This window comes from Meriones unguiculatus, chromosome X (assembly GCF_030254825.1).
Source record: "Meriones unguiculatus strain TT.TT164.6M chromosome X, Bangor_MerUng_6.1, whole genome shotgun sequence".
Lineage (NCBI taxonomy): Eukaryota > Metazoa > Chordata > Mammalia > Rodentia > Muridae > Meriones > Meriones unguiculatus.
Window position 1 is genome coordinate 63,166,604 of NC_083369.1, and position 26,230 is coordinate 63,192,833.

General features: G+C 44.1%; 2 protein-coding genes across 5 annotated transcripts in view; both read left to right on the forward strand.

Annotated features, from left to right (window-relative positions):
* Positions 1 to 19,757: 19,757 nt before the first annotated feature.
* LOC132649883 (basic proline-rich protein-like) lies at positions 19,758 to 22,167 on the forward strand. The gene is made up of 2 exons (XM_060374651.1): positions 19,758 to 19,784; positions 21,823 to 22,167. The coding sequence occupies exons 1-2, from the start codon at positions 19,758 to 19,760 to the stop codon at positions 22,165 to 22,167; spliced, it is 372 nt and encodes a 123-aa protein (XP_060230634.1).
* Positions 21,059 to 26,230, forward strand: part of Frmpd3 (FERM and PDZ domain containing 3) — a 151,963-nt gene continuing 146,791 nt past the window's right edge. For 2 of the 4 annotated variants that reach the window (XM_060375641.1, XM_060375642.1), the window contains exons 1-2: positions 21,060 to 21,247; positions 21,598 to 22,159. The gene's annotated coding sequence lies outside the window, so the exon portion shown is untranslated. Of the gene's footprint in view, positions 21,248 to 21,597; positions 22,160 to 26,230 lie in introns of all 4 variants that reach the window. The other 2 variants (XM_060375634.1, XM_060375635.1) reach the window with 2 other exon arrangements.

Sequence of the window (26,230 nt, forward strand, 5' to 3'; positions counted from 1 at the left end):
AGGGCTTTTGGGCGTACCATTAAGTTGCTTGAATGAGATGTTTCGATTTTCTTCTTGAAGGCACTTAGTGCTATGAACTTTCCTCTTAACACTGCTTTCATTGTGTTCCATAAGTTTGGGTATGTTGTGCCTTCATTTTCATTGAATTCTAGGAAGTCATTAATTTCTTTATTTCTTCCCTGACCCAGTTGTCATTGAGTATCAAGTTGTTCCGTTTCCATTGGGTGTGTAGGCTTTTTGCTATTTCTGTGGTTGTTGAGGTCCAGCTTTAGTCCATGCTGGTCAGATAGGATACAAGGGATTATTTCAATCTTCTTGTATCTGTTAAGGCTTGTTTTGTGACCAATTATATGGTCTATTTTGGAGAAGGTTCCATGAGGTGCTCAGAAGAAGGTAAATTCATTTGTGTATGGTGAAAGGTAAATGTCTGTTTGGTCAATTTGATTCATGACCTCTGTTAGAGACATTGTTTCTTTGTTTAACTTCTGTTTTGTTGACCTGTTGTTTTTTGAGAGTGAGTTGTTGAAGTCTCCCACTATTAATGTGTGGTGATCTATGTGTGGTTTAAGTTTTATTAATTGTTTTTTACAAATGTGGGTGCCCTTGTATTTGGGGCATAGATGTTCAGGAGTTTGGTGTCTTCTTGGTGGAATTTTCCCTTGATGGGTATGAAGTGTCCTTCCCTGTCTCTTTTCATTACTTTTGGTTGAAAGTCTATTTTACGAGATATTAGAATGGCTACTCCTGCTTGCTTCTTGGGTCTATTTGCTTTGAAAACCACCTTCCAGCCCTTTACTCTCAGGTAATGTCTATCTTTGTGACTGAGGTGTGTTTCTTGTATGCAACAGATTATTGGGTCTTGTTTACACATCCATTCTGTTAGTTTGTGTTTTTTTATTAGAGAATTGAGTCCATTGGTGTTGAGAGAGATTAATGACCAGTGGCTGTTAGATCCTGTGATTTTGATGTTGGTTGTGGTAGTGTGTTTGTGCCTGGCTACTTTTAGTTTTGCTGTAGTGAGGTTATTTATTTCCTGTGTTTTCCTGACAGTAGTTAGTTATCTTGAGTTCTATTTTTATTTCTAGTATCTTCTGTAATGTTGGATTTATGGGTAGGTATTGTTTAAATTTGTTTTTGTCTTTGAATATCTTATTTTCTCAATCTATGATGACTGAGAGTTTTGCGGGGTATAGTAGCCTGGGCTGACATCTGTGTTCTCTTAGGGTCTGCATGATATCTGTCCAGGCCCTTCTGGTTTTCATATTCTCTGTTGAGAAGTCAGGTGTGATTCTGGTGGGTTTGCCGTTATATGTTACTTGGCCTTTTTCCCTGGAAGCTTTTAGTATTTTTTTCTTTGTTCTGTATACTCACTGTTTTGATTATTATGTGGCAGGAGAAATTTCTTTTCTGGTCTAATTTATTAGATGTTTTGTAGGCCTCTTTTATGCTTATTGGCCTCTCTTTTAAATTGGGGAAATTTTCTTCTATGATTTTGTTGAAAATATTTTCTGGGCCTTGGAGACGAGAATATTCTTTTTCCTCTGTTCCTATTTTTCTTAGATTTTGTCTTCTCATGTTGTCTTGAATTTCTTGGACTGTTTATGTCAGGAATATTTTAGATTTATCATTTTCTTTGACGGATACATTGGTTTCTTCCATTGTACTTCCACACAATATTCTTTCTTTCATTTCTTGCAGTCTGTTGGTTATGCTTACCTCTGTAGTTCCTGTTTTCTACCCTAAGTTCTCCCTCTCCATTATTTCCTCCATTTGTGTTTTCTTTAATTTTTCCAATTCTTTCTTCAGATCTTGTGCTTTTTTTTGTTGTTGTTGATTTCCTTCACCTGTCTGAGTTTATTTTCCTTCAATTCCTTCAGCTGTTTGTTTGACCATTCCTGTTTTTTTTTTTTTTTAATTTCTTTCAGTGATTTAATCATTTCTTCTCTGAAGGCCACAAATTATTTGGCAGCAGCTTCCTATATTTCTTTACAGATGGCTATAATCTGTTTTACTTTATCTTCCTCCATTTCTTTACATATTTTATTTGTTTCCTCCATTATCCTGTTCATAAGTAGAGATGTAAGGTCATCTTCTTGAATTTCACTTATGTTAGAGTGTCCAGAGCTACTTGCCTTTGGATAACTGTATTCTGGAGATGTCATATTGCTTTGCCTTTTGTTTGTTGTGCTTTTACTCTGGACTCTACCCATCTGGCTTTCTCGGGTATTGGCTGTTAGTTTCTGGTGCCTGCTGAAATCCCCTTGGCAGCATTCTGAAAGAGGTCTTCTCAGCTTTTTGGGTATGGTCAGCCAAATGGCTGGTGCTTCTCAGGAATTGCCACGGCTTGTCTCAGGCATGTGGATCTGTGTGGTAACTGTGGCTGGTGGTAATCAAGGGGTCTGTCCTCTCACCAGGAGAAGTCCTGGAGACAGTTGCCTTGCCACTAGGTTTCTTGCCCTTAATTTAATGAATGGTTGCTGCTGCTCTTACACTGTGTTTTCTGGGTGCAGCCCTCTAGAATAACCAGGGAGCCCTGCAGTTTGGTCAGTTTAGCTGAGGATAAATGGTTGCACCTTGGAGCAGTATCTGAGCTCTCAGTGGCTCTCAGACTTTTGGAAGTATGAAGTTGGAGCTCTGTGTCCTAGTACCCATGCAGTAATCAGTGGCAGGTGAGCACAGCACTCATGCATGCAGCAGGAGGCTAGAGCCTGGAGCCTCTGGGAACTCAGAAAGTTTTCTGGAGCTGGGTGTCCTGAGGTTGGACCTAATATTTCCCCCACTGTGGGGTTTCCCCCCAACAGGCTGACCCAGTATGTAGTGTTTTGGTGTCCACAGTTCCATTTGGGACGGTGAGTAGAGCAAGCAGGTGCAGGTGAATGGCTCTGAGTTGGCAACTGGAGGCCTGAAAGAACTTGAGAACTTTTCCCAAGCACTTTTCAGGGGGTGGGGTTGTCCACTGAGTGCCCTGATGTTGGACCTGCTATTTCCCTCACCATGGGGTTTCCTCCCGACAGAGAAACCCAATCTCTGGTGCCCTGGGACCCACAGTTCTGTTTAGGACTGTGAGTCTGGCATGCAGGCAGGTCTCTGGGCTGGCAGCTAGGCACCTGCTGGACCCTGGGACCTTTTCCAGGGATTGTTTGGGTGACCTGTGGTCAGTCCTGATTGCTTCCTTCACCGTGCAGTTTGATCTAGACTGGAAATCCCAATCTCTGGTGTTGTGGTGCCCACAGTTCACTCTGGGATGGTGATCAGAGTACACAGGCATGTGGCTCTGGGCTAGTGACCAAGCACCTGGCAGGACCCAGGAACTCTTCCAGGGTTTAGCTGGGTGATCTGACTGGATTGCTTCCTACACCGTGGGGTTTCCTCTCACCTGAGAAACACAATTGCTGGTGTTTTAGGGCCCAGAGTTTGGTCTGTTGGTCGCTGTGAGTCATTGCTGTCTTGCTCGGCAGACACAGTGTCTTCCTGGGGCCGCCATCTTGGATTGATCTGGCCTCTTTTTCTTTAACTGTTGTTACATATATATATATGATTCATGGCTATATATATATATATATATATATATATATATGTACTATTAAGTACATATATCATTACCAGTATGCATATGATCTCATGCATTCTCCTCACCCCTGCATCTAGAGGCAACTGAGTGGATTTTTTATACTTTTTATTATTATTTTATTGTTTATTTATTATACTTTATTCACTTTGTATCCCAGCTGTAGCCCTCTCCCTCGTCTCCTTCCTGACTCACCCTCCCTCCCTCTTATCCTCCCATACCCCTCCCAGAGTCCACTGATAGGGGAGGTCCTTCTCCCCTTCCATCTGACCCTAGCCTATCAGGTCTCATCAGGACTGGCTGCATTGTCTTCTTCTGTGGTCTGCACCCCATAAACTCAGTAGCAGAGTGGTTTTAAAGCTAAATGCTCTGAATTCAGCCTTAGTCTGCTATTTGCCAACTAAGTAGCCATTCACAGTTCACTTACCATCTGGTACCAGTTTCTCATCTCTAAAACAAAACTAATGTTAATACTTTACTCACAGAGTGGTGGAAATTCAATGAGATAATAATGAACTAGGCATGGGGGCTCATACCTATAATCACAGCATTCTGGAGCCAGAGGCAGACAGCTCTTTTTGAGTTCAAGGCTAGCCTCTTCTGCATGGCAAGATTCAGAGAAACCAGAGCTACTTTTGATGGGGAGAGACCTTGCTCTCTCCCCAACAAAAAAGAAAGCTGAGCAGAAAGACCCTCACAAGTTCAAATCCTGCTTAGGCTATATTCTATAACCTATCCTCAAAAAAATGAAAGACAGAGAGACAGACAGAAAGAGAGCTTGACATCTTGCTAGCTAGTTATTTTTGAATTGGTCACTCCTCTTCCAGTTTCAGATACCTGGTCCTTTTCCTCTCTCCCAACTAATTTGATCTTTGTCTGGATATTTTAAGCCTTTTATTGCTAAAATTTCTTAAATAATGGATTTCCCTTTGTCTTTTTTATCTCCTATATGCTCCCAGTCAGGCAACTATTGAGAACCACAATTAGAAAAGCCTCCTTTAAGTCATTGGTTAATTTTACTCCTTTAATGAATTCTCAGAGGTTAGATCTAGAAAGGTAAAATGACTTAGTGTAGATTTCAACCTAGCTTTACAGATATTAGCAATGCCATGTCCTTGCAAGGCTACAACATTTAATTCCACTAAATTAAATATATATATAGTAATGATCTACCATGAGTGTGTGTGTGTGTGTGTGTGTGTGTGTGTGTGTGTGATAAGAAGCCAAATGCCAAGAGAGATACAAGATATAACAGCTCACTTGTCTTGCTGCAAAAATTGGTTCTGAGGAGATGTAAGGTACTGTATATCTTGGGAATGGGGAAGCTTTTGACTTTTTTGATGGAAATATTGACATGGATATATATCTATCATATACATAAAATGCATATCTGTATAAGGGATGTATGGTTTATCTCTATTATTATATACCATACCTTTACACATATATTGTTACTAAATGTGTGGAAATACATGTACACATATGCATATCACTTAAAAGTTTTAGTGAAATTTCTCCCTTCTCAAATACCATCCTACTTTTTGTTCTAGCTTATAGCATGGTGGGCATAAAAAGGCTAAACGATGTGGTCTACTAATAAGTAGAATGACACTGTGGTTTCGGGGACAAGTCTCTTTGACTCTCAATACATCCAGCAGACTCTAACAGCAGAGAAGAAATTTTAGGTGGGAGCTAAGTAAAGGACAACTAAAAGAAGAGCAAAGTAAAACATTGTTGGGCCTCTCCAAGACCCCAAAGGCAAAAAGCTGCATGTTACACAAGGATAACTGAGCATGAGCCACAAATACAAGATGCTATTTGGAAAGGAATATATTTTACCAGGAATGGAGGTACAGGTAATCCCAGCATTTAGGAAACTGAGGCAAGAAGAAAGGGAGTTTCAGGCTGACTTGGGATACATAGTGAGTTGGAAGTCTCCTGAACTACAAAGCAAAATCCATTCTCAAAACACCCAAGGAAGTAAGGGCAAGAGGGAAAAATAGATGAGAAAAGAGAGTGAACATATAATTTTCTCTTTTCTGAGGACTTGAGGGCTGGATAATGACCAAGAATAGACCATAATAGAGTGGTAGCTCAGAATCAGGACTGTGAGCTGCACTGTAAAAATGTGATCAAGTATGTTTATTCCCTGGGAAACCTTTGATTTTTATCACGAAAGGCATAGTAAGTAGTATGTATGTATTGGAACTATAAAAATACATATAGCAGAGTAGATGGCATCATGGTCCCAAGGCCATTTTCCCAAAAGGAATATTGGGTAGCTGAATGGGAGAGCTAAGCATCAATTTCCTTACCTTCAGTCAGTTAGTAACAATACAAGTCTACCCAGGTCCACTGAAAGCCTTTGTTGGGTCAAGCATGGCTAAATTCTCTTTTGCCTCAAGACACTGACTCTGAATTCCCTTGAAAGCGAATACTAAAGAGTGAATAATGAGATTTCTATAGATTCTAATTCAAAAGTGAACCTCAAGGTATTTGAGTGAGGTGACAAAGATGAGGAGAGGAGAGGAGAGGAGAGGAGAGGGGACGGGAGGGGAGGGGAGGGGAGGGGAGGGGAGGGGAGGGGAGGGGAGGGGAGGGGAGGGGAGGGGAGGAAAAAAGAAAGAGAAGAGAAGAGAAGAGAAGAGAAGAGAAGAGAAGAGAAGAGAAGAGAAGAGAAGAGAAGAGAAGAGAAGAGAAGAGAAGAGAAGAGAGGAGAATGAATGTGGGGAAGGGATGAGCAGTGTGTTATATGAGTTTGGGTGCTAAAACATTAGGAAACTAGCTTTTCTTTTCTTCAGCATGATCTTATCAATATGGTTACATCTTCATTGACAACACAGGGTCCTCTCAGAAGGGTTGGAGGAAGTTGACCTGAGACACTCCTTTCCAAGCCTTTTCTGGCTTGCTTCCTACTTTAGTGCTTTCTCAGTCTGCATTGCTGATTTCTTTCCCTCCACTCAATTTCTAAACTTTTGAGATGCTCTCAGTTCAACCATAAACATCTTTTCACTGTCTTTCAAGATAATTTCACCTAGCCCTGCACTAAATAGCATTAACAGAATGAACATTGCCTCTAGCCTCTTTTTGTGCTCCAAACTTAACAGCATACAAATACAGACTCTGCCTAAGTTTGAATCTTGTCTTAGCATTTACTATGTGACTTGAGCGAGGTGTTTAGCATTTTTGCTTCAGTTCCCTCATCTGCAAAATAGGGTAGTAGTAATATTTTGCCTCACAGGTTGTAAGAATTAAAATATATGTAAAGCATCTGGTATAATATTTGGTAGATAGTGATGGTGCTGATGATGTTAACATCTGTGTTACTTGGCACATCCTCTTGGCTGTCTTGTAAGAATCTGAGACTTAACAAGGTCAGAATGAAACTTAATTTCTACTCTCCAACCCATTCATCCCAAACTTTTCCTCAACTCTAGTAAGCAGTACCAACAATCATCTAGCTGCCCAGTAAAATTGTAAATGTCAACCTTTGTGTCATTCTTACCTCTTAATCCAGCTCATCAGTAAGACCTGTCATCACTGGAATGTTTCCACTTATTTCTAACTCTGCTGCCATCATCTTAGCTTGAGTCAGCAATATCTATTCCCTGAGTTCATTCCCATAAAAGTCACAGTGGTCTTTTTGAACCAGTTGTTCAAATAATATCCTTTCTCTGCTTAAAGTTCTTTATTTTCTATGAATTTTGGCTAGAAACAAAATCCTCAACCATAGTATGCCAAGGTTATGCCCCTGCCTCACTTTCTCCAAACTCATCACTGTATTCAGAGTCCTTCTTTAGGTTTTAAATTTGCCATCTTCAGGGACTTTTACAATATCTATGTTTCTGGTACCTAGAATAACTTGCCCCAGAACCTTAAATAGTTAAGTCCTCTTTTTTTTTTTTAATTCAGAATTTAAGATATAGCCACAACATAACTTCCTAAGAAAATTATTGTTTAATTTCCCCAGCAATTGGACATATTAGTTTCATTTCATTTCATTTCATCTCATTTCATTTCTTTTTCTTTCTTTCTTTCTTTCCTTCTTTCCTTCTTTCTTTCTTTCTTTCTTTCTTTCTTTCTTTCTTTCTTTCCTTACTCCCTCCCTCCTTCCCTTCCTCCCTTCCTTCTTTTCTTTATCTTGTTTTTTTTTTGTTTGTTTTGTTTTGTTTTTTTAAAGACAGGGTTTTTCTCTGCAGACTTGGCTGTCCTGAACTAACTTTGTAGACCAGGCTGGCCCCGAACTAATAGAGATCTGCTTGTCTCTGCCTCCCGAAGGGCTGGGATTACAGGCGTGCACCACCATGCCCAGATTTAGCTTCATTATTTTTCATTTATTATTATTATTATCATCATTTATTACAACTTATTCAATTTGTATCCTGGCTGTGGCCCCTCCCTCTTCTCCTTCCAATCCCACCCTCCCTCATTCTTCTTCCTCTATGCTCCTTCCCTAGTCCACAGATAGGGGAGGTCCTCCTCCCCTTCTATCTGATCGTAGCTTATCATTTCTCATCAAGGCTGGTTGCATTGTCTTCCTCTGTGGCCTGGAAAGGCTGCACCCCCCAGGGGGAGGTGATCAGAGAGCCTGCCACTGAGTTCATGTCAGAGACAGCCCCTGCTCCCGTTACTAGGGAACCCACTTGGAGACTGAGTCTATGGGATATATCTGAGCCAGGGTTTTAGGTCCTCTCTATGCATGGTCCTTGGTTGGGGTATCATTCTCTTTAAGACTCCCAGAGATCATCTTGAATGAGGTAACCCAGAAACAGAAAGACACACATGGTATATAATCACTCATAAGTGGATATTAGACATAAAATATAGGATAAACATACTAAAATCTATACTCCTAAAGAAGCTAAACAACAAGGAAGACCCTAGGAAAGATACTCAATCCTCATTCAGAAGGGCAAACGTGATAGACATCAGAAGAAGGAGAAGACAAAGAACAGGACAGGAGCCTACCACAGAAGACCTCTGAAAGACTCTACTGATAGAGGTATTTAAGCAGTGGCTGAGACTTATAGCCAAACTTTGGGTAGTTTTATTTCTTGTTGCTGTGATAAAAATACTCTGACAAAAGCAACTTAGGGGAGAAAGAATTTATTTTAGCTCTCAGTTCAACATACAGTCCATCACTGTGGGGAAGTCAAGGCGGCAGGAACTTGAAGCAGCAAGTCACATTACATCAACAGTCAAGAGAAGAGAGCAGTGAAATAATGCATCCATGCTAAATGCTTGGCTCTCTTGTTTTTATCCAGTCCAGGGCCAAACCTCTGAACTGATGCTGCCCGTGTTCACAGTAGATCTTCCTATATCTCAATTAACCCAATTAAGGAAAGCCCTCGTAAGCATAGGCACAACCCAACCTAATCTAGACAATTCCTCATTGAGACTCCCTTCCCAGGTGATTGAACAGCATGCCAACTCCACAACAATCATCAAACTATTTTGTTTCATTTTTTATATTTTTTCTTTGTTTTTTTTTTTTTTGTTTGTTTGTTTGTTTCTTGAGGTAGTCTTATATGATCAAGGCTGGTGTCAAACTCCCTATCTAAGAACTAGAGTGGTGGATTGTTGGTTAAGATCACTATGGCTGCTCTTTGAGAGGACCCAGGTCCTCTACAGGGCAGTGCAAAAACAACTGCACTTTAGTCCCAGAGGATTTGGTGCCCTCTTCTGGCTTCTAAGGACACCAGGAATGCAAATAATATATACAGACATTCAGGCTGTCAAAACTCCCACATAAGTAAAATGAATGAATAAAGGAATAAGTGAGTGATCTTTTAAACCCACTATATAGCTGAAGATGAGCTTCTGATCTTTCTGCCTCTATTTCCCAAGTTCTGAGATTATAGGTGAGAACAACTATGCCCTGCTTGTTTTGTCATTTTTTTCAAAGCATTTGTGGCTGTGTGAAAAGATATTATTCATTTATTGGGTCAATGGAAGCTCTGTGAGATCAATAGCCTTATCTGCCCTGTTTATTGTCATGTACAGGGCTTGGATGCTTTGCAGAGTTAAAGAACTGATAGAGTTGCTTTTCTTTCTCTCCTGCTCCTCTTCTTCCTTCCCCTCCTCCTCTTCATCCTCCTCCTGGTTAGTGTTGAGATATGCTTTTATGATGTAGCTTAGATGTAGGTACTCATTTGACTATCCTGGAACTTACTATGTTAGCCAGGCTGACTTCAGACTCATAGACATCTCTGTCTTTGTCTTCCAAGTGCTGAGATTAAAGGTGTGTACCATCATACCCGTTGGATTTTTATCTTGAAAATAGCGAAAAATATGTACAGCCCAAAAAGTACCATTTTGTTCATGTTTAGGTTGACAACTAAGTACATTCACATTGTTCTGTAACTATTACCACCATCTGCCTCCAGATGTTTTGATCTTACAAAACTAAATCTCGGTACCCATTAAACACCAATTCCCTGTTGCTTTCTACGTCCAGCCTCAAGAACTGAGCAGCTTCTTGTTCTTCAGCCTCTCCAGCCAGCAGACGGCCATTGCTGAACTATCCAGTCTCTATCATGTAAGCCAGGCTAATAGATCTCCTTTTAATATATATTCAATTCTATCAGCTTTGTTCCTCTAGAGAGCCGTAACACACATACTAGTGAAATTTTCAGTATTTTTCCTTTGTATCTGGTTCATTTCAGTCAGCATACTGTCTGAAAGGCCCATAGATATTGTAGCATTTGTCAGAATTTCTGTCTTTTGGGGGCTGAAAAACATCCCTTTGCATATAAATACCACATTTTGTTTACTCACTTACCAGGTGATGGTCATTTGAGTTGTCTCTATATTTGGCTTTTTTTTTTTAAATAAAGCTGTTATATAAATAGTTATACAAATATTTGTTCAAGACTGTTTCCAGTTCTTTGGGTTATTTATTCCAGAAGTGGAATCATTACATAGTAGGGAAATCCGTGTTTAATTTTTTTGGAGACCATTTACCTTTCTCAGAGCAGCACACACAAGAATTCTGGTTTCTGCATGGCCTGGTAAACATTTGTTATTTTCTTATTACTTCTCCACAGTAACTTCTATAATGAGTACAAAGTGGTGTCTCATGTTTTTGATTTGCATTTTTCCAATAATTAGCGGTATAGAGCATCTTTTTATGTGCCCCTTGGCCATCTGTATGCCTTCTTTGGAGAAGTGTCTATCCAATCTTTTGACTGCTTTTAATTGTGTTGTTTACTTGTTTGTTGAGGTGAAGTCATTTATAAATTCAGAAAATTAATCCCTTATCAGAGATATTAATTGCAAACATTTTCCCATTTTATAGATTGGCTTTCCACTCTGTTAATCATGTCCTTTGATGCCAAAAGTTGTTTTATTGTTGTTTAATTTGAGAAAGCTATAATTGCATTTAAAGGGAGCAGATCGGGTTCAGTGTGAAGTTTGAGTCGGGAAGGTTAATGTTCAGAGGAATGCTACACACCAACAGGCCTGCAGGGTCCCTTTGGCTTTGCCAAGAACTTTCTAAGTATGAAGTAGTGAACTAGGCCTGACAGTCCATTGGTTCATTTCATTCTTCTGAGAATTCTCTTGCATCAGAAATTTTAACCATCTTTACTTTAAGATATGAAATCCAAGACACAGAGAGGTTTCATAATTTGTGAAAAGTCACAAAGCTATCAAGTGGGAGAACCTGGAGATTTGAACTTGGCAGTGTGACTTCAGAGTCTATGGTCTCATCTACTGCCTTGTACTGCCTCTAACTTAGACAGGCAGGAAACCTGGGCAAAGTGAGGGCATATTGTGATCATTAAGTATGTGATGACAAAATAAAACACAGAAGTATGCCTTTTGAATGCAAGGGGAAAATCCAAAAATGTCCATTGTTTATGGACTTGCTCAACAAATGCAGCTTTATTTCTTGGGTCAGAGCACAGTAGTAGGTCAATTTATGGTCTTTGACATGAGATACACCTGAGCTGAAATTTCAGCTCTGCCACCTATTAGCTGGTGACCTTAGGCAAGTTATTTTGATTCTCTGTGCCTCAATTTCCTCATCTATATCAAAGTATAAACACATTCATGGGGATATAATGAACCTTTGTTTGAAACCTATGTGACAGAAGATCTGGTACCCAGTATGTGCTCTACAAATATTAGCTTTGTATCACCCAACAACTAGTGGCTGCGGCTACACCACTTAAGCTCTCTGCCTAAAATCCTCCTGGAAAAAAAAAAAAAAAAAACAAGAAAGAAAATACTATCTGCCTTATGATCTTCACAGGCTTATAGACGTAAAGGACATACCAGGCAGATCATCCCTATCTTCTGATTAAAGAGATTTTCCAGGACAACAGGAAGGAGTGTGTCTGAATAACTTCATGTGCCAGGGAGGACCTGAGTAAATAGTGATAATCCCCTCATTACACACACACACACACACACACACACACACAGACGGGGGGGAGGATAGAAATGACTATATTCTACCAACCTCTTTTGAGACCTGGGAACTGCATTTCTGATAATTTTATAATAATCATTTTGTCTCATCTTATAGCCACTCGAGATTAAAGAGGTCCTACTATCTTGCTAAGCAATCGCGGTTTTTTTTCATCAATTATAGAAAACTTATTCATATACCTTTTGACATGAAGTTCTGTCTCAGAAAACAGGAAGTGAAAATGGTGGCCATGTGACTCAACAGAAGATGCTGAACCCTTTGGAGGGAAGGGGTTCATTTGAAAGACAAACTTCTCCAACCTCCCACATTTTTCTTGGCTGCCGCTGGGTTGATTAATTTCAGAGAAACTGAAGAGGGTCCAAGGAAGAACCATCAAAATGATTAATAAAAGGAAGATGCTAGTGGATGGTGCTAGGAGCATCCAGTAAAGGACAAGAAAATAAGATGTAGAGAGGGAGGCTAAGAAAGCCTTTGAAAACAAAGCATCTCCCAGAGACTATAAAGGTGCAGGAAGCTAGCAGAAATTGGGATTGGAAACCAAAGCCCAGACACCTCCATCAGCTGAATGTTTATGAATAGGCCCAAGGCACTTGAAGAAAGCAAACAAATTTTAAAGATTATTCTGTGCCCACAGGGGCAGGACAGGGCTATGCCCACAAAAGGATTCATTTCTGCCCAAGCCAAGAACATAATGCTGCCACAAGCTACTATCTCTCTGCTATGTGCCAAATATCTGGTGCAGTGAGAAGTGCTGAGTATTCCTAGGAGGAAGGGAGCTCCCCAGGTGCTCCCCAGCTCCTCAGACCTGGCACACTGAGTCTAATAGCTTACCCACCTGAAAAAAAAATACCATACCTTGGCAAGTGTGATGGCTCTGCAGGCAAAAGCAGAAACCTCATGAGCTGAGTTCAGTTCCTGGAACCTACTGTAGAAGGAGAAAACCAACACTTGAAAATTATCCTCTGATCTCCACAACATGACACATGCGCACCTGCTCTCTCTCACCCTCTTCCTCTCCCCTCTCCCTCTCTTAAATAAGTTAATTAAAAATACAATGACCTATATAAAAACTGGAAAAAAAACAATTTTATTTGCAGTTTTGTCTAAATCTAGTGAGAGAGAAATTCTGAATCTGTCTCCACCATGTTCATAGTTGTATTACAACTAATATTTTTTTTAAAAAAATCAAAAGCCAGAGAATATGCCTATAGAGATTTAGTTGTAAATCCAAATTACCCAAACTTAGAGATAAAATCTTTTTCTGGCATCAGGATTCTTGGGAGGGAGGATGCATTTATACTTCCAGGATTTTCTCAATGCATTCTAATTCCTAGGGCCCCTTACAATGGGGATAAAGCATTGGACCAAAGGGAATGCATCCTAGGCCCATGGAAACAACAAAACTGAAAGGCAAGGTCCAGGGTACAAACAAGAAAAAAATGGGAAGTCACATCTGGCAGGAGTAAGCAGCTCTCAGAATGTGACACCAAGAGATGACTCCTACAGCAAAGCATTTAGATTTTATACTGCAGGTTGACTGGGAGGCAGGCACTAAAGACTTTTGAGCAGAAGTGTCGTAGTACCAATCATGCTTTGGCAAGATCCATCTGTGTAAGAATGGTATATTGGCAGTGGAGGTCAAGAGATCAGTCCTTAAGCATTATCTTCTAACTGTACCAACCAAAAATGTGCTGAAGCAGTGATTAGAGTTGGGTCTTCACTGACAAAGCCAGCTGGGGTCCAGCTATCTCTGAGTTCCAGAAACTGTGATCACAACCTCTGTTCTCTGAGGCCTACCTAGCCCATGAACTGGTCATCATTCGGAACACATTTCAGCCAGTTTAGGCCTACACCAAGAACAGATTTCTGGGAAATTGAATTTGTGAGAGGAGATGAAATCTTCTGAAACCAAGATCTGATTTCCTGAGCAAATGTCCTTTGGTCTTAATGAACAAGAGAAGGAGATAAGAAGAAAAAGAAACTATAATTAGGCCTTCCCCCTAAATAGGATCTTTCTTAGATTACCAGAACTCTGCCTGCAGTGCCTTAATGAAGGCTTCCCATTTTTAAGCCATGGCTTTTGAAGGCAAGGAAATGCCATTAAATGTCTGTGCATTGCTTCAGAATGGTAGTAAGGTGCTTTTCAGGTCTTGTTATTCAGTAGTTTTCTTTATCTCCCACCTGCTCTCTTCTCTCCCTCCTTCTCTCACACCAGTCCTGCCATAAGCCTGGCGAGGTTTATGTAGGTTGAAAAAATGAGACTTCCCAGGCAGAAAGGTTAATCAGCTGACTGCAGGTCAAACACTCAAAGTTCCTGACAGTCCGGTGGTGAGAATTGTCTTGTCAAGCCTTGCTGTAGGTTTCGGCAGGTTGAAAACATGAGAGCTCTAGTTCACCAAGATATATAATCCAAGCCTAATTCTCCCTTCCCATGTGGGTTTTTGTTTATTCCCTCCTTGGGAAACAGCAGTCACATAAACAGAAGTGTGATTTAGAAAAGGCAGAGAAAAGAAAAAAAAAATTAGCAGCACAGTGCTTCTCACCTTCCTACTATTAATCATGCCTTTGAAGAAAGACCTGGAGAGATTAGTTTTGAACAAAATGCATCTGTTGGAAGGTTAAGATGTTGATCCACTAGCACTGCCCAGTACATTAACAAGAATTCATTTATTAGATCCATAGTGATCTCAGGGGTTTTGGAGGACAGTGAACTTTTAACACTCTTCTTCATGATCTTTTGAAGAGAAGACTCTTTGACTCTCTGTGGTGTTTCCTTACGAAAAAATACCCCAAATGTCTCAGTATCCCTGTGAAAAGCATCAAGTAGACGTTATGCTTTCTTTCCAGTACACACACACACACACACACACACACACACACACACACACACTGGGGGAACCATAAGTACAGAGGAGTTAAATAGAATATCTATGACTACCGGGGTGGAAAACCTATAGGAGGCATCCCGTTCCTCTGCTCTCCAGCTTGCATACCCCTCCCATGCACCCAGTGTCTCCCTCCACATTCTCCTAAGGAGAGTAGGAGGAACCTAGCTCCTAGCAGCACTGGCACCAAGCACTTCTGAATTCTCTTCTCCCGGGGAAGAGCTGGACCAGCAGCAATTGCTGCAAGCACTTGGCATCTGACAGGCTCCGTCAGCATACATTTAAATTGGTATTTTTCTTCCTAACTCCAGGAGGGCAAACATGCCTACAATGCCAGCAGGGGAAGAGAAGGAAGGCATACAGGGAAGGGTGGGCAATTCCCTAGATTCTGTCAATCTAGCATCCACTGTAAGACCTTCCTAGCCACTGGCTTCTCTGTGAGACTCCCTCTGCCTGAGAGAGGGAGATGAGGATGAAAGCAGCATCTCAGTAGCTCTCTTTAGACAGAGACAAAAATGGGAAAAGGAGAAAGAGATGGAGGAGGAAGAAGAGGAGGATGAGGAGGAAGAGAAAAGATGGAGGGAGAGAGGGGAAAAAAGGGAAGATTTCAGACTACTATACAGTATTTTTTTTTCCTGGTCCTGGCCTTCTGCTCTCTATTACTGCATTTCTCTCCTCGGTCCTGCTTTTGCACTGAAGCAGGTGCTTCCCAGGCACAGGGTCATAAAATCGAATGCAGAGTTTTATTAGTGGGGCCCAGGATTCAGCCTTTCTGTTTACAGCTACTGACAGGATTCTGATGCAGCTGAGTTAGGACCAATATCTGGGGAAGCACTGCACTAGAACCCCTCCAACCATACAAAACCCTGACGAAGTATTCCTGGTCAGTGTCTCATTTCCTCACAGCTCTGCCCTCTGAGAAGTGCCAGGCAATCTGATAGATTTATTCAGGCAAGTGCATTAATGGGCACTAATGACTTAATGTGCTGTCCATTTCAGATAACATGTGCAATTTACCAGGACCTTCTGGAGACTCGGCCTTAACCCAAAAGAGAATTTCCAGCTCACACAGCTGGAGGGCAGGTAAATTTGAGTAAGGGGAAAGCTAGCGGCACACTAAGGGTCTGGCCGCCCATACTCTCTGGAACCTAGGACTAGAGAAGGCTCTGCTGAGAGTCCTGTGGAGGAAATGAAGACTGACACAGTCACACATGTCTACACTGCAAACTCTTGCAGTCATTCTTTCTGTTTACCAATATGTTCCACAGAGATGGCAAGGTGAGAGGCAAACATGTTCCAGAATGACACATTCATTCAGCACTTCTCAAATGAGAACCTCTGTACATCTTATGAGCTATGCAGAAGCACAGAATCCTCTGACCCTGCACACATTGTGTGTCTTCCTGGAATTTCAATTTGTGCACTGATTTTGGAGATATGCAGTACTTTCATGGTAGATTGAACTCTACTACAATAGAGCAGAATGTCAAATTTCAGTTGTGTTCAAAACAAAATGTGAGACTTCAAAAAAAGTGTATACTTTTGGCAACTGGGCCTCTACTTCCAGAGTCTTGTTTCATTTGATGGTCGGGGGTTTTGTGCTTGATTGGTTGAAAGATTAAGAGACACTATCAATTACTTTCTGTGTGTTTACCTGAGAATAGACTTGTTCATCAAACTGGAGCTAGGGAGATCTACCTTTGGTGGAGGTCAGAGAATGATTTCAGAAAACACCCAGAGCCTAGCTACCTATGATGGTGCATGCCAATCACCCCAACACTTGGAAGGCGGAGGAGGAAGGATCTTGGGTTTGAGGCCAGTCTGGGGTATGTGGGGAATCTGAAGCCAGCCTTAGCTACTTAGGACAGCTGCCTTGTCTGAGTTGGTAATGAGCTTGACATACACACATTAAAACATGGGTATCCCTAGCATTTCGTAAAAACATTTGTGACCCCAGTGCAGGAGGAAAAGGATCCAGGGGTGAGTGTGACCCTGGAGCTCATGGCCAACCAACCTAACTAAATTGGTGAGCTCCAGGTTCAGTGAGAGACCCTATCTCAAAGAATAAGATGGGTGGGCTGGCGAGATGACTCTGTGGGTAAAGGGGCTTGCTGCTGCCAAGCCAGACAACCTGAGCTCAGTGCACCAGACCTGTTCAGTAGAGGGAAAGAACAACCACAAATTGTTTGCTGATCTCCTTGCTCCCTAGAGTGCACACACACACACACACACACACACACACACACACACGCACATGCACACGCGCACTCATGCACATATGTGCAGACACACGTTGTATGCACACACACAAAACAAATTTTTAATGAGAGGTAGAAGGATATATCAGAACTCAAGGAGTTATGTAGAAGACACTACTCAAGACCTCAGGATAAAGGGGCTTCTTGAGGAGAACTATGTCTCTCATCTCTCTCCCTCCCTCCCTCCCCCCCCCGTGTGTGTGTGTGTGTGTGTGTGTGTGTGTGTGTGTAGAAGAAATCCCCTGTCACTCCAATGCTCCTGGGATGACTGAAATGGCAGAAACAGGGGAGGCTGAGGGAAGGAAATGACCATCTCTTCAGTAGCAGCAGAGAAACCCGGGCTTCAGTTATGCAGATAGAAATACCCTGACCCCATGTCTCAGAGAGGAGGTGAGAATATGTGGCACATACACCAGTCATTGAAGCACCACTATACAATGAGCCCTAGTCCTGACATAAGGACCTCTCTCCCAGGCTCAGACATCTCCTTGGCAAATTGAGAGAACAGGGACACTCGTTAATAGGGTGGCCAGGCTCTAATGTCATGGCAGGTCCTGAACAGCAGCTGCATCTGAGGGGAGAGGGTGCCTGCCTGCCAGTCAGCCCGCCAGGCTCCTTGTGAAGCTGCTAGCTGACAGTTTATTGCTTGTCAGCTGCTGTTGTTCCATCTTGTTCCCTTCCTGTGTCTTCCTTGTCTTCAGCACACAGGCTGTGAGCAGGCTCAGCTAGTATATAAAGGGCCACTAAAAGGACCTCTTAGCATAATTGCCCAGCCTTTTGTCCTCCACCCTCCTAGGACACATCCTTTGAAAGGCTCTTCTCAGTTTTTCTCTGGCATTCTCTCTGTCACTCAGCCTTCCTGCTAGCTCCTAGTATCCCCAGTAGCTCAGGAAGTTCCTTTACCCTTTTCTCCACCCACCAAGTCTCTGAAATAATTGGTTCCAAATGCTTGAGGGTAGGCATATATCTTGTTGAAAGGCAAGGCAGAAAGAGTTAGGGGGCTGAAAAATTATGATGGGAGTTTCCTCACGGATCTTTTGGATTACATCATTCTTTCTTCTATTGTCTCAAGGCCTCCCTGGCCAATCTGAATGGATCTTTCTGATACCTTCAGCAGATGCACTTCATATTGTCAGGCACAGATGACATTCTGCTCTCTGTCATTTATCTTTTCTTGGGTGCTAATGGGTGGGTGGGTGGATAGCCCCAATAGAGGCAGGCAGCTTAGTAATGACTCTGTGGAAAAAGCAAGCTGTGTTGTGTGATAGCAGTCAGTTGTGTGATAGTTGGAAGCTAAGAATCATAGCCTTTTTAGAGAAATTATAGTGCTAGCCAAATAGACATGGGTTCAAATTCTGAATTAGCTCTCCGCTACTTCTGTGACCTTACAGCAATGACTTACTATCTCCAAGATTTCTATTTCTTTAAAACAATAAATCTAATAATAAAGTACCTACCCTCCTGAGTTTATTGTAAGGATTAAATGCAATAATATACATAAAATGCTAACTCAGTAGCCATAGTAAGTGTTCAATGAAACCTAATAATAATACTAATAATCACAGTTGTCATCATGTAGTTGGAATCCAGATTCTACTATTTATTGCTGCATGAGTCTTTGTAGCTACTGCTTCTTCCTCTTCCGCTTCCTCCTCCTCCTCCTCTTCTTCTTCTTCTTCTTTTTCTTCTTACTCCTTTTTTTCTTCTTCTCCTCCCATAAAGCTTATGGAATAATGATGCTACCCATTAAGAGGGTGTCAGTGATTATGAAATTAATTAATGCATGGAAGTGCTGGCTAGGGTGGGAGTTCTATTAGGAGAGTGGACCTAATTGTATCCCTGTGATGAAGAGTCACTCTTTATTTTCCAAGATTATTAGCAAAGCACCCAGTTTTCAGTAGTGATGGGTCGGCAAGTGGTCACTATGCTATTATTACTGGCAGCCAAGAGACTGTCTATTTATCCCTGGATTCTCCATTATAGGTGAATTGGCTATTTGTTCAGTACTGATTACAGACCAAGGTGCCAATGAAATTGGGCTGCCTCCATCTCCCCCTTGAAAAATAGTGTCACTTACTAACTTCATCTCAATGCATTGATTTCAATTGGAAATAGAAATACAGCAGAATTGTTTTTTGTCATCTGCTTGTCATGTGATTTGAAGACAGTAAATTGTTTCTTTTCTTCACCAAGTTTTAAAGAGTGACCAAATCAAGATCCCCCGTTACACAAGCTAGTGTTTATTTTTGCTGCATTGGACACAGGGTAAAAAATGTTGAACCTTCACCTCTCTGTGTCCTACCCCTTGCATGCCTCTTCTCTCAGTTCTGGTGGGCATGCGGAATACATACACTTTCTCAAACAAACAAACAAACAAAGACACTACCTACATGATTTTCTCAGCACTAGGTTCTCTTTTAGAAGTGAATCCAGCCAATATGGATTGTAGCCAGCCTTCTCTGGGACTCCCTTTGACCAGAAGAATCGATGTAAATGCTACATCCGTCCTGATAGGAATTAGGCAAAGTAAAACCACGATCGGGTATCTGTAAACAGAGGACAAGATTAGTAGGTATACAGTCGTGTAGAGCATCGTTGACTACTTCAACTGCATGAGCAGGTTCCCTTTCATCCCACAGGTAAGTCTTAATCAGAGTGGTTAGAAGACCTGCTTTTAGGTCACATAACTATGAACTGATTCCAAACACAAAAGAGTATGATCTCTGCCTGTGTACTGGTATATGCATCTAGTGTCCCAGGGAACGTGTTGTTTAAAAATCTGCCTTGCATCTGCCAGGAATGTGATATGTTTGTCTTCCTGAATGTTTTCTCTCTCTCTCTCTCATCATCTGCCTTTGGTAATTCCATCTACTTGTTTTCCCAGCCCAGGCACACACACACACACACACACACACACACACACACACACCTCCAGATACAGGGTCTTTCTATCCTTTCTTTCAAGGTAGGGGCTGCCAGAAAGATAGCAAAAAATTGTACCCAGTAGAAGAATAGCCAGATCTGCTAGGCAGCTACTCGACTGCTGACCCCAGCTGCAGGCTCCACCATGCTCAAGCCCAGAATTCAACTCTGTATCAGGGCACCCGGTTCAGGCTACAAGAATCTCCTCTTACCCAATGGTTGCCTCTCTGCACCCTTTTCTCTCAGGTGCTTCAGTAAAACCAGAGAAGAAAAAAAGGTTCCAACTGAAATAGGCCCTGGTTTATTAACCACCTTCCAGAATTCAGGACCATAGGAAGAGAAGAACGACTCATTTTTTTTTGTCTTAGAACTCATTTTTATCTTAGAACTCCTGGGTCCCAGAGGGGCCAATGTTAACTGTCTGTACCAGGTGCCTCTGATGCTTGGAAATATACAAATTCACCTGGTGGGTCTGGTATCACCCGAGGGCCTTAAACTTCATTGCCTCAATTACACCCACCATCTCAGACTCCACTGTCCAGCCTCCCAGTTTGTCAGGGTCCCCACTGACACTACCCTTTAAGAAAAAATAAAAAATAAAAAAACAAGAATGGCTTTTCTTCTTGGTCGTTAAAACTCCTCTGGAGGGGCTGGTGCCAACTGGGATATCAAGAGCTCTCTCCAGAATCTCCATTGCTGTACATTTAGTATTCACAGCGTGTCTCTTAAAAATGCCCTGAGATCATTCATCAGGCATTGTGCTGTGCCTGCCTAGCTGCTCTCCTTCAGAATGTGTGTATTACTGTGTGTGCGTGCGTGCTTGTGTGTGCGTGCGTGCTTGTGTGTGTGTGTGTGTGTGTGTGTGTGTGTGTGTGTGTGTGTGTGTGTTGGTCCCTGTCCAGCCAGGACCCTCCCTTCATCTGCTGGTGAACACCACACACACCACACACACACACACACACACACACACACACACAAGCACGCACGCACGCACACATCCCTTTACCTCCTTCCCTTCTCACCAAACCAATTTCATGCTCCAAGCAGACCTCTGCCAGCTGGCAGACTGTGCTCTCACAGAGGTGGGCTCCCTGGCTGGACCAGGGCTCCAAGCTGCCTTTTCTCTATTGCTGGGGCTGGGGCGAGGCACTGCTAGCAAGAACCTGAGCTGAAACTCAAGGTGAGGATGTTGGCGGTGGTGAGCAGGAGGGGAGCTGCAGGGAGGGCATCCCTAACAGAAGGCAAGCAAAGGAGGAGAGAGAAGCAAGGTCAGGGGGCAGAGAATGAAGACCCCAAAGCTCTCACTGCTGCTGCCCCTTCTCTTCAGTTTCCTGTCTCCTCCAGCAAACCCTCCTTCCCCAGGTTCACTTTAGAAATTGGCTTTCCCTCTTAGCTGCCAGCAGTTCCCGGCAAAGCCTAGCCTGAATGGTCGTGTTCAAGAAGTGAGGCAGCGCCGAGCTGGGTGGCTGGGTTGCTGGTCGTGTCTTGGGAGATTCTTTCCCCAATTGTCAATTTTGTGTTTATTTTTAGTTGTGACCCGAGCCAGTTGCTGTGCCTTTAAGCCGCTTTCCCTTTCGGGGAAACCTACGCCAGCACTCGAGGGTCGAGAGGCGCCGGAGAGCACTCCCCCCACCACCGCCGAGTTCTGCACTCCCCTCTTTTCTCTCTCCTCCCCACTCCTCCGCCCCTTCTCCCCTCCCCTCCCCTCCCCTCCTTGGCTGTCCAGCCGCCTCAGCGCTCTCCGTCACCTCGCAGCCTGCCGCACTCCTGGAGCGAGAGAGAGCGAGGAGCAAGCCTCCGAGATGGTGCGGCCCGCAGCGCAGCCATGGAGCCCACCCGAGGAGCCCGCGCGCACTGCTGCCAGCCTGTCCGCAGCCCACTGCCTGCGCGCCAGCTCCCTGCGTCCCGGGCCAGCTGCTGCCGCCCCGCCAACCTCCGTCCGCCCCGCCGCCCCACGCCACTGAGCCCCACCCCAGTGCCGGGCTCCCGGGCACCACCGGCGCCCTAGTCCCGCCGCCGCCGTCGTCGCCACCGCCTCTGCTCTGCTGCTGCCGCGCAGCCGAGGCGGAGGAGGAGAGAAAGGAGGAGGAAGGTAAGTAGCGCGCTGCTTCCAGAGGGGCGCGCCTGCAAGCTCAGCCCGGCCCGGGGTGGGTCGTGGCTCTGGCGGGCCGGCTTAGGGGTCGACAGGGGCTTGGGCGCCCCCGGGAGACAGGGGGAGGGTTGGGGGGAGCCGAACGTCGGGCCGCCTGGAGTTTGTGCGGCCAAGCGGAGCGGCGGGCTGGGCACCAGGTGCTCGGTAAGTCTTTGGCTTGGCGGGCTCGCCTTGGCCGCCCCGGGTGCGCGGTTAGGAGCCCAGCGCAGGAGAATGCAGCGCGTTCATTATGGAGCCTTTGTGTGCGCGCTCGGGCTGTGGGCGCCTTTTGGGAGAGCTGGAGGGCCTGGCTGCTGGAAGGTGGCCACTTAGCCGGTGTGTCCGGAGAAGCCTGAGCCCCGGGAATGCCAGAAATAGCTGCCTGAAGCATGTGCGTGTTTCCTGGGACCATGTTCACAAGCGGACACAGACGCGCACACACAGACACACACTCACACAGCCGCACCACATTTGCTGCGCTCAACCACAGTCACCCCCATTCAAAGAGGAAAGAGAGGCGCGCTGGCGCGCGCGCGCGCACACACACACACACACACAGACACACACACCTCTGCACTTGCCCCTTCCACCGGGGATACTAATAAAGCAGTCATTCAAACATACATAACTACATGCACCTCCTCCAGCTCTGCTGATATGTACACACACCCTTCTTTCCTGCCTGACGCTTTGGAGCTTGGAGTGTGTGTGTGTGTGTGTGTGTGTGTGTGTGTGTGTGTGTGTGTGTTTCTCTGAGTGTCCCTGAGAAACTACATGGCAACTGCACGTTACTGCAGATCCTGTACCTGCTGCTCTCCACCAATACACACAGACACACTCTTCGGGAGGAGGGACAGAGACAGACAGACAGTCACACACACACACACACACACACAGAGAGAGAGAGAGAGAGAGAGAGAGAGAGAGGGAGGGAGGGAGGGAGGGGGGAGAGAGAGAGAGAGGAACAGAGAGAGAGGGAAAAAAACATACCATCCCACCCCCTAAGCTACTGTGGACACTTCCACCAGGGCCCTAAAGAACTATGTTCTGGCAAACACCATGCCCAAGACTTATATTCATGCCCCTTCACACCTGAACAACTGGATACACACACCGAAACCTCCACACAGGCAAATGTTTGGCACTTTTCTTCAGAAGCAGGTGGTAACCCCCTCCCCACAGCTGCCACTGATAAGCTCTTGGTCACAATGAAGGATAAATTCTGCCAGGCTTGCCCCTCCCCTTGGCATCTTGGCTCAGCTGCAGAGCCCTGAACCGGGGAGGTGGGGTCCCTCAGCATCCTGCAGCTCTTGTGGAGGGCGGGGCTGTCTCTGGACTGCTGCCCAAGGGAGAAACTGCTGTAAGAGCAAGTTTCCCTTGGGGGCGCCCTTTTCAAGAGAGGGTGGGGAACTCTGCTGACTCAGGGTAAAGCACCAAGTGAGTATTACCAGCTGGAGATGGGGTAAGCAATGTGCACACTTTAACCTCATAAGGTGTCAGTTCAGCCCAGGAGCCTTCTGCTCGGGGGATCCAGGATCCAGATGCTCCTTTCCTTGCCTTGCAGATCAAGCTCACTGCGGTAAGAGCTGGGGAAACTCAGTTCTCAGCTTTCTGGAGCAAAGAGAGCTTTCCTGGGAAACCTTTACTGTTTCCACTGAGTGAAGGGTTCTCGGCTCTCCTGCGGGTGCACCTCCTCAACACTTGGCAGTGCCCAAACAAACATGCTGCATCTACTCAATTTTCTCCTCTCTCTCTCTCTCTCTCTCTCTCTCTCTCTCTCTCTCTCTCTCTCTCTCTCTCTCTCTCCCTCGCAATGGAACCAATTAATAGCTTGGCCTGAGGTTTGAAGCCTTAAGGTGAAATAAGATGCCATGTGTGTGTGGAGAGGGAAGCAAGGTTGGGGAGGCAAGAGCTAGTGTATCCGACTGATTTAAGTAGATACAACGGAGACTGTAGCACAGGGTAAAATCGTGACAGAGATAGCTTCGACGTCAGAGCCCCCTCCTTCCTCCCGCCCCTTTCTGGACCGCTCTGAGCTCCTCTGAATCCCTTCCCCCGCCCCCTTAGACCATTAAGGCGGGGCTTTGCTCCGTTCTCTGTCAAATCTGATGACAGAATCCGTGCGAGGGCAAGCTGTTAATAGCTGATAGGACTTTGCTGCCTATACTTCACAGGTAACATTTACCATTTTTAAAGGAGGTAGAGGAGTGACTCTTTGGATGAGGTTTTTCAAGCACCTGTGGCAGGATCCAGGCCAGGAGCATTTGTGGACAGTGTTGTTTGTCTACTGCTATGTTTGAACCTGAATTGCGCACGATGTATGTGTGGGGTGGGGGTGGGGGAAGTGGAATACATTATGGAGGGCTTTAAGGCCCACAGAGAAAAGATTTAAATTTATTTGAGAAGCATTTGGGAACCACTGCAGGATCCTGAGAAGGGAGGGGCATATGATCTAAGCATGAGAGAAACACTGCTGTGTGTGGAGATGTCACACCCACTACCACAACTGCCTTGCAAGTGTGGGCTGAAGGCCACCAGAGAAAGAGACAAGGCTGGTAAACATAGGGAATGGTTGCTTTAGGCTCCTGGTTCTGGACATATTGCAGATCTGCGCAAGCCTGCAGAATGGCCAATGGTGTGTACCTGAAGCCAGCAAGTGCCTCTATAAGCACAAGCTAATGATACCTTGGTACTGTGGCTTCAGACAGTGCAGTGGAGCTTCTGCTAGCCTAAGGGGAAGGTCTGGGAACTCCTAGCATGCTGCAAACTCCATTTTGAATGAGGCAAGGGACTCTCCCCTTAGTAAATGATGCAAGTTCACCCATCTTGAGAAGTGAGCTCCTACATGGCCTGGTTGGGGGATTTTGCTACCACTACCATCCTTTAGAAGCACTAGTATTAGACTGGCAAAGCGCAAGAAAAAAAAATCTCTGGGGTTGCAGATGACAGCTATGGGCTAGGAAATGCACTGGAGTTGAGAGTGTGGGGCAGGGAGAGGAGCTGGTGTGAGGCAGCCACAGTCCTGAGGAGAAATGGGTAAAGGAAAGCATTGGACCAGCACTGCCTCACTACAGTAATCCCAAGACAGCTCTTGGAGAGAGCATGGATGAGTGCAGGACAAGAGAAGTACTTTTGCCTCCCACCTATTCCCACTCTGCATAAATGACAGGGCTTCAGGTTTACCCTGGCAAGGCACCCTGAAAAGACTGCACAGATGCAAAGGATCTTTGATCCTTTTTGAGCCTCCAGACTAATTGAAACCATGAAAATATGCACACATGTTCACACACATATTTACACATAGACAAACCACACACACTTTTCTATCTCTATTCTTTTCTCTTTTCCACTCTCCTTCTCTCCATCCACATACCTGGATCTAATTTGTAAGCAGGTAGCCCAGTAAGACAGGCTTAGATCTTAGGGGTCCATTTCTTCCCACGAAATTTAGCAATCAGTTCTCCAAGGGACTGGGATGTTAACCATAGATGCTGAGCAAAGACCATGAGCTAGCCACACCCAAGTCAACTTCAGCTTGTGAGTCAGCCTTGAAGCCATTAGCATTTGCAGCAGAAAACTCTGCTCTGCCTTCTCTTTCAAGGACTTCTGTTTGCCTCCTTGTCATAAATTTGATAAAATAAACATTCTCTTGTGTTTTCTGCAGCCAACATGAAGCATTTTCAAAATGAACTGAACCTTGCTGTCGACAGAAATATCTGAAGACTAAGGGCCAAGGGACAGGGTTGGGAGAAAATGGAAGAAAAACTGGTCATTGTTTCCTCCTTTTCAGACCAGGAGCACCAACCCTAGAGTGGAACATTAACAGCCTACTGCCCTCTCTCTTCTAGCCATAAAATGTCTGAAAATTGGATTACACATATGACATAGCAACAGGATGAAGAAAGAAGGAAAGGTAGATGCCTGTACAGATAGATGGATAGATAGATAGATAGATAGATAGATAGATAGATAGATAGATAGACAGATAGACAGACAAGTGGGTGGAGAGGTAGATAAATCTGCTTTTATATT